The following is a 9,042-nucleotide window of genomic DNA, read 5'->3' as shown; positions in this document are numbered from 1 at the left end:
AATTAGCTTCGTTATTTTAATTAAATAATCATTTAATTTGATAAACGGGACGTAATTAGTTATAAGTAGTACCAACATGAAAAAATTACACTTTTTAATAAATTAAAGATTAATAAATTATTAAAAAAAATAAATAAATCTCATTTAATATAAATCGATTTAATTAAGTTAAATTAATTAATTAACACTAAAAAAATTCACTTTAATTACGTGTAAGTTTAAATTATCTTTTCAATTTGACAGTTAAGGTTATGTTATAACCTCAAAATCCACATCAATATAATTTAAAACGATTCTTTTTAGGATGTCACTAATTTCTTTGAGCAAAATAATATTCGTCTTTACCGTTTATCTTATTATCCTCTCCGCCTTACTTTTACCTATTTTATTTTACTTCCTACGCTGGAGATGTCTTTCGAGGAAGAAGGATCGGAGTAAACTTCGAGTCGCTTTCTTTCATCCTTATTGCAACGCCGGCGGGGGAGGTGAAAAAGTGCTTTGGGTTGCAATACAAGCTTTACAAAAACGGTATAATCATTTTAATTTAATAAAAAAAGTATTAAAAAAATTTTTTAGGCACCCGGAAATCGAAATTTTCGTTTATACCGGCGATGTGGGGGTTACCCCAGAAGAAATTAAGCTGAAAATACGTAATAATCTTAACGTACATTTAGAGGAAGGCGTTAAATTCGTTTATTTGAGCAAACGAAGGTTCGTGGAGGCCCAAATGTACCCCTACTTTACGTTATTGGGCCAAAGTCTCGGTTCGATTTATTTGGGTTACGAAGCTTTAAAATCATTGAGTCCAGATATTTTTATTGACACAACCGGTTTCGCTTTTACCCTCCCCATTTTCAAATACATCGGGGGTTGCAAAACTGCTTGTTACGTTCATTACCCCACGATAACAGTTGAGATGCTAAAACGCGTCTCAACTCGCCAAGTAATGTACAACAATCGAAGCACGATCGCTCGAAGTCCTTTTTTAACAACTGGAAAACTGATTTATTATCGATTATTCGCCTGGCTTTATTCATTAGCTGGAGATTGTTCTGATGTGTCGATGGTGAATTCAACGTTTACTTTGGAGCATTTAACTTCGCTTTGGAGTCGTCCTTTACGGTTGGTTTACCCCCCGTGTGAAGTGAATCATTTAAAAACGTTAAAAAGGAGTGGATCTTTCCCGGAAAATATTCGAATTTTATCTTTGGCGCAATTCCGACCGGAAAAGGACCATCAGTTACAAATTCAAGCTATGTATGAATTGCGGGAGATAATTTCTGAGGTGGATTTTGAAAGGATTACTTTAGTTTTATGCGGAAGTTGTCGCAACGAAGACGACACAATCCGCGTAAAAGATTTAAAGGATTTTAGTAAACATTTAAGCTTAGAGAATAGAGTTGAATTTCGCGTTAATATCACCTATGAGGAATTATTAAAAGAATTCGAAAGTGCTTCGTTAGGAATACACACGATGATTGATGAACATTTTGGAATTGGAGTTGTTGAATTATTAGCAGCTGGGTTAATTACGATTGCGCATAAATCCGGGGGACCTTTACTTGATATTATTGAAACGACCGAATCATCTAGGTAAAATTAATTTAATTCAAAGTAATTAAAAAAATAATTTTTTTGATTTGTAGGTTAGGTTATTTAGCAATTTCAGCTAAGGAATACGCTCAAACGATAAAACATGTTTTAACGATGGCTGAAAGATCTGTTTTGGACTTAATCGAGCGGGCGCGAGCTTCCGTCGATCGATTCTCGAATAAAAAATTTCAAGATGAATTTTTGAAAGCTGTTGATTATTTGTTCGAGACGAATTAGAATGGAATGTTGTAGCTTAAAGATAAAAGATAGAGTTTAAGAGAAATAAATGCGCTTAAATAAAGAATTTTGAAAAACATTTTTACCAAAAGTAAAAAATTTCTATTCATACATCCAAATTCTCCTTTGTGAATGTGTGTGTGTATTAGAATCGGTTTAAAAGGCAAGTATATTATTTTGATGGAGACTCATCAATAGCTGGGGACGGATCCTCGGCCCAAATGAACCTGTACGACTACATTAACTACATCGTTAATAGTTTGGCGATACAAAATCAAAGACCCGCCCAATCACAGGTAAAAATTTAATTGAAAACAATTTTTTAACGTTTAAATTTGCATTTAATTTTTTTTTTCGTTTATTTTGGGTTTCAGGTGGCGGCCCAACCTTTGATAGTGTATGGCCAAAAAACCAGTATTGGGCAATTTCCGTGGCACGCCGCTTTGTATCATTCGAGAGGGGTTGGTCTTCAATATCGTCGGCCTAATCTGCAAAACCCGTAAGTATACTTTTGGTCTAAATTGACATTTTAGTAGCATCTGTTGAGGAAACAATAATCTATTGACTGAAAAAATTACATATTCTTGTAAAAATTACTTTTTCGTTAATTTAAAATTTAGTAAACCCCGCAAGTCCATGCTCGTTGAACCGGACACGTAATAGCCGTAAGTCCTCATTGCAGAGTAATCCAGCATGCAGTGAAGAGATGGTTCTGTTGAAAAACAAATTATATGTAAACATCCGGTATCAGTGTGACTTTATTTGCAATTTTTGCTAAAGGTAAGTTATTCTATATTATGTTATATATTAACACAGTTGGACTTGTGGGATTTTCGAGAGGTTTCGTATAATAAAATAATTTATAATTAGTTTTTAATTTCATTTCAGCAAACATAATTGAGTATGTCAAAGATAAAAAAAAAATTATAGGCAGATTTCGGCAAATTTTAGGCTGCCGAATAATCAAGTCACACACATTTGAATGAAATTTTAAATGAATCTGATCCTGAATCAGTTGCTAGAAACAATCATTCATGTCTTATAATGTACAATTATTGTAACCCTGTAACACCTTTCTGTGATAATGAACAGAGTATTGAAACTAGTATCATGTTACCTTATAATCAACAAATAGACAATATTACGAACGATATTAGTTTGTGCAATCCGACACCAATACAAGACGATAAAAGCTTGTTATTATTAGACATTCCAGAAATTACTGATGCCATCGAATCTAGTTTTAGTTTTACACAACAATATGATAATATAGGAATAAGTGATGGAAAGACTGACGAGACAACCTTAGAAATAAATAAAGTTTGCAAAGCTTTAGCGAGTACAGAATGTGATATTGAAAAAAATAAAAAGACTGGACTAGAAAATAATGTGCTTTTAGAACATTTACCATATAAAAATATTGAAGAAGAGATAGAAGTGCAAATAGATGATCCGGATTATGTGCCTGAATTAAATAGTAAAGATGAGGAAGATGAAGAAATGGATGCTGATGAAGGGGATCCAAATTATGTACCTGAAACTACCATCCATCCCCAGGATGATAACACAGCTCAACAATCTGACTTACCAGAGATGAAAAGGAAAAGAAACAAGAGACAGTTTGTAGACAGCAAAACATGGAATGAAAGTAAAAGAAAGTCGTTTCGCGAACAAGGAAAAGAATATTTAGGAAGAAAAATGGTCGACGGAAAATGGAGATACGATTTGCCAAAAGAGGAGAGAAAAATGCAAGAGTGGTGCAACTGCAAACCTTCCTTGCATGAGAATTCGGTGCTAAAATGTCGCGATTTTTCAGAAACGGAGAGGGAAAATATTTTTGATAATTTTTGGTCAGAAATGTGTATGTGTCATTATTAATTGTATCTAAGCCTATTAATAGACAAAGAAATAGAAAAGAGGATAATGTGTCAAGGAGAAGCGAGACTTTAGAATACTACTTAAAAAAAGCAGGTGATCATTTAAGAGTATGCAAGCAAATGTTTTTACGCACACATTGCGTAAAAGAGAACATGGTTTTGGACTGGTTGAAGGAAATTGCTCGGGAAAAGAATATAAATAAAGATGTGGGAGAGAATACTGAAAAACAACAAGAAAAAAATGTATTAAAGACAAAGCTACTCGATATCAGAAAGTGAAAGAAAATATACAGCGTTTTTTAAATGTGTCTCATTACTGCCGATCGTCATCATCAAAATTTTACTTAGAGCCATTATGGAAGTCAAAATCGTCAATTTATACATTTTACAAACAATGGTGCGCAGATAATAAATACAAGTTCGCATCCAGTACATCATTTGATCATGTTTTTGAGAAAATGAACTTGTCGCTCTTTCGTCCAAAGAAAGACCAATGCGACAAATGTGTAAGTCATAGAACCGGAAATCTATCAGATGAAATTTTCAACTTACACCAGACAATGAAAAAAGAAGCAAGGGAAGAAAAAATAAAAGATAAAGAAGCAGAAAGTCATATTTTTTGCATGGACCTGCAATCAATTCTGTTATCGCCGAAGTCAAATACTTCATCACTTTACTTCAAACAGAAGTTAATGGTACATAACTTCACATTTTTTGACCTAAAAGCTAAAAATGGATATTGCTACTTATGGCATGAATGAAATGGGAGTGTTTCGGCAAATGACTATTCTACTATAATCTGCAAATTTATAATAGATAATGTTTTTATGAATATGGAACCAAAACAAAAAGTAATATTGTACAGTGATGGCTGTACATCCCAAAATCGTAATTCCACTTTGGCCAACGCATTAATAAACTTATCGATGACTCTGGATATAACTATTGAACAAAAATACCTCGAAAAAGGCCATACCCAGATGGAGGCCGATTCGATGCATTCAACGATTGAGAGACGGATGCGGCACACAGACATCAATGTACCTGCCGATTATGTTAACATTAGTTTGAAAGCTCGAGAAAAACAACCTTATAAAGTTTTTTATTTGGATTATACTTTTTTCAAGGATTTTCACATGTTAAATTATTTGAAATCTATACGTCCAGGAAAGCGGGCTGATACGAGCATTGCGATATGCACCCGATAGTTCTTTATTTTATAAATTGAGACATACAGAAGATTTTGTTGAACTTCATTATAGCCGAGTAAGTAAAGGTCAGAGAAAAGAAGCTAAATGTCCAGTGGATGATCTTCCAGTATTATACAAGGGTCCAATTCCAATTAAATATGAAAAGTGGATGCAATTACAATTTCTAAAGTCAAGTTTACAAAGAGACTATCATTACTTTTATAATAACCTTCCATTTATTAAATAAGACCATTGCATTGTCTTATAATAATTTCCATATATATTTCAAAACATAACTATTCTGTTTTATCTGTTTCTTCGAAAAATAAATATATTTTGTTTGTAGCTGTATCTGTTTATTCTAAAAAATTGTAATTTTGCAATAATTTGGTAAATAAATACCTTAAAATGTTTAGTGTATTCTTAATAATCCTGTATTTATTCTTTAAACATGGAAATCCAGTATGTCCAATTATATTTGAATTTTTTATGAGTAAATCCCGTAAGTCCTTTTTAATTTCAATAAATATTGTTTAATCCATAATAACCCATAAATATATAAGATAGAACGCATATTTGATATTCTATAGCAATAGAACAATTAAATATTTGACAATTAATTGTTGAAACGTTTTTTACTCCTCCTCCAAAATTGTTTATTTGTGACTTACGGGTTTTGCAGATTAGGCCGACGATATGTTTGTGGGGGATCCCTAGTGTCTAGGTATCATGTGATTACCGCAGCTCATTGCGTGACGAGCATACGATCAGCACAAGCTCTTCGTCCAGATAATATGCTAATTTATTTAGGTGATTTTTAACTTTATATTATATAGATGTATTATATACAGAGTGTCTCAGCGAGACCGGTCATTAGACGTTTCTGAGATTCTGGCGAAAATAAAAATTTGAGAATTCAGACTTAAGTATTATCAATTACGTTCTCTTCATCTAAAATATTTTCAGATTTCTAGCACTTCCGGTTGTACCGGAAGTCGCCACCTACTTTATTTTTCCGAGTGCACAGTCTTTTTGAGTCACACGGAGTGCACAACGGGGTCTATATGACCCCATGTAAAGAATGTTGTTATTATTTAGGAACAAACTTTATTTGAGAAAACCAAATTATAAGAACAATGTTTAAGGTCTATTTTACATTATAGATAAAAAATATTTTATTTATGACAATTAGAACATGTAATATAAGAATGATTTTTACATATTGCAGTTTTACACTTACAAGGGAAGTATCAGAACTGTCCCTCACCGATTTTATTGAAATTTGGTACAGCGATAGTATGGCCAAAAATAAGGTTTACGTATTTTTTTATACGTGCTAATAAAGCCCCTGGGGCGAGTTATAAGGGTTGGAAATCGGGGCGAAATATATATATTCGCTTATAGGCTGACAAAGAAAACAGCTATCGAAATGTGGTAAATGTAAACTGATATTCATTTTCAAAGAGCTTTCCATTGATTTTGGAATATTTTAAAAACTACCCTGTCGATTTTGGTGATATTATGTGTCCTTATAATACGTTTAAAAATATTAATGACGTGTTTTTTCTTATTTGCCTCTGACCATCCCCTGCAAAGTTACGGGGTATGATAGATAACCCCTTTCCTTAAGAATAATGTGATAAACAGTTACACTTTTCAACAATATTTTGAAGAAAACCATTAATTAGATGTAAATTAAGATTTACGCAGTAAAATAAATCCTATACAACATTAAGGGGTGGCGGGGGTTAACTACCCTAACCACCCCAAATAAATTTTTTTTTGCGAAAATTATTTGTCGATTTTGGAGCAATTTACCACGCTGATTTTTTTATACGTTAGTACTATTGTAAGAACTTACAAGGGTTAGAAGTTTGGGGTAGAAAATATATTTTCGCTAATAACTTTCATATTCCTACAGAAAAAGCTTTTTTATTCTTATTCTATTTAAATAACACAAAAGCTAGGATAATTATATAAATATTTATTAATAATGAGTTAAAAAGCAACTGAAAAAAAATGGTTAAATATCACAAATTGTATTCTACATTGTTAGAATCCTCTGGTACGTTTGGACCGAGGGTAATAAATACAATGTTCAAAGCAGATAACATATTCGTTTTGGCATCAAAGTCTGGTAAACTGACTTCTGCTCATATGAAAAATTGGCTACAAAATGTCTATTTCCCAAACACCGGACCCAAATCATTACTATTACTGGATTCTTGGAGTGGCCACTAACAACAGGTCAAATTCAACCCCTGGATGTATTTGGTTTTAGAATATGGAATAATTTCTTTAGAAGATTTTCTGATCAAATTATTCTCTATCAGTACGATGTCAATTTGCATCAGCAAGATAATATTTTAAAATTGCAATCCCTAACGCATAACCAGTTGTCTTCCCCACGATTTATTAATGTTTTTAAATACGCGTGGCTTGCGCCTGGATATATAGAGGAGAGACCAGAACAGTTGAAAATCTCGTGGAGGTTTGCTTTTCCAATAAAAAACCTACGTGCGATATCTGTGGAGAAATAGCTGTTATAACTTGTGCATGATGTAAACAATCGTTGTGTTTAAAACATTCTTTCCATGATTTTCATTATTGCCAACAATACATTGAATAAAAAAAGTAAAAAGAAAGAAATTAAATTAATAATGTAGAATACAATTTGTAATAGTCAACCATTTCTTTGCCAGTTACTTTTTAACTTATTATTAATAAATATTTATATAACTACACTAACTTTTGTGTTATTTAAATAGAGTAAGGATAAAAAACGTTTTCTGTAGGATTATGAAAATTATTAGCGAAAATATATTTTCTACCCTAAACGTTTAACCCTTGTAAGTTCTTTCAAAAGTACTACCTAACGTATAAAAAATCATCGTCGTAAATTGCACCAAAATTTTATTTCGCAAAAAAATTTAATTTTTGGGGTGGTTAGGGTAGTTAATCCCAGCCACCCCTAAATGTCGTATAGAGTTTATTTTACTGCGTAAATCTTAATTTACATCTAATTTATGCTTTTCTTCCAAATATTGTTCAACAGTGTAACAGTTTATCACATTATTCTTAAGGAAAGGGGTTATCTATCATACCCCGTAACTTTGCAGGGGATGGTCAGAGGCAAATAAGAAAAAACACGTCATTGCTATTTTTAAACGTACTATAAGGACACATAATATCGCCAAAATCGACAGGGTAGTTTTTAAAATATTCCAAAAAACTAGGGGTAGTTTACCCCCTGAAGCCCTCAGATATATGTGTGATACATCAATGAAAAGCTCTTTGAAAATGAATATCAGTTTACATTTCGATAGCTACTTTCGTTTTCAGCCTATAACCGAATATATATATTTCGCCCCGATTTCCAACCCTTATAACTCGCCCCAGGAGCTTTATTAGCACGTATAAAAAAATACGTAAACCTTATTTTTAGCCATACTATCGCTGTACCAAATTTCAACAAAATCGGTGAGGGACAGTTCTGATACTTCCCTTGTTAGAACAATAAAGGTTCGTTTTTTTATCATCTTGCCGTGAACATAAGGCACATCTTTTGCGTTCTGCTGGTGGTCCTGGTTGATCAAGGTTTTGTTCTTGTCTAGGGAGAACTTCAAATCCACAGCGCGCAAGACTTAACTTTACCAAAGGTTGCAAATTTGGTATACCGGACCTTATCTGAAGTTGCGCTCTCACCAAACCTTCACCTATTTCACCTATTTCACGTATAAATAATCGTCTAGAATGTGAAGTATCTCTGAAATAATCAGGTTTAACATCTCTGAAGATTAGTTGACCATTTATTGTGCAAGCATTCAACATAAAATAGAAAATTACCATAGGCCAGCGTCGTGACCCTCTTTGAGTCGTGTACGTGGCACACAATTTATCTAATGTATCTATGCCTCCCTTTGATTTATTATAGAATTCGATTTCTTCAGGCTTGTTTTTATTTTCAGCTTCCAGTTTGCTTCTATCATCATGCATTGTACTAAAAATGATCACACACTTGCCTTTCTTGGGAACATACTACACCATTTTCCCCAGTTCTGAAAAACCTTCTAACGTAGAATAAACAGCTCGTTGTTTGTTTGCTTGGAACTCTTTGGGAATTTCGACCTTATTTTTTTTCAAAG

At 32.9% G+C, this 9,042-nt stretch overlaps 1 protein-coding gene across 1 annotated transcript; it reads left to right on the top strand.

The window, feature by feature from the left end:
• Positions 1–237: 237 nt before the first annotated feature.
• Positions 238–1,909, top strand: LOC111421656 (ALG11 alpha-1,2-mannosyltransferase). Its single transcript, XM_023054831.2, has 3 exons — positions 238–528; positions 577–1,593; positions 1,647–1,909. Exons 1-3 carry the CDS (start codon positions 305–307, stop codon positions 1,828–1,830), a joined length of 1,425 nt encoding a protein of 474 aa, XP_022910599.2. The 5' UTR covers positions 238–304; the 3' UTR covers positions 1,831–1,909.
• The last annotated feature ends 7,133 nt before the right edge of the window (positions 1,910–9,042 follow it).

This window comes from Onthophagus taurus, unplaced genomic scaffold (assembly GCF_036711975.1).
Source record: "Onthophagus taurus isolate NC unplaced genomic scaffold, IU_Otau_3.0 ScKx7SY_15, whole genome shotgun sequence".
NCBI classification, from domain to species: Eukaryota; Metazoa; Arthropoda; class Insecta; order Coleoptera; family Scarabaeidae; genus Onthophagus; species Onthophagus taurus.
This window is presented reverse-complemented; position numbering and strand designations above follow the sequence as displayed.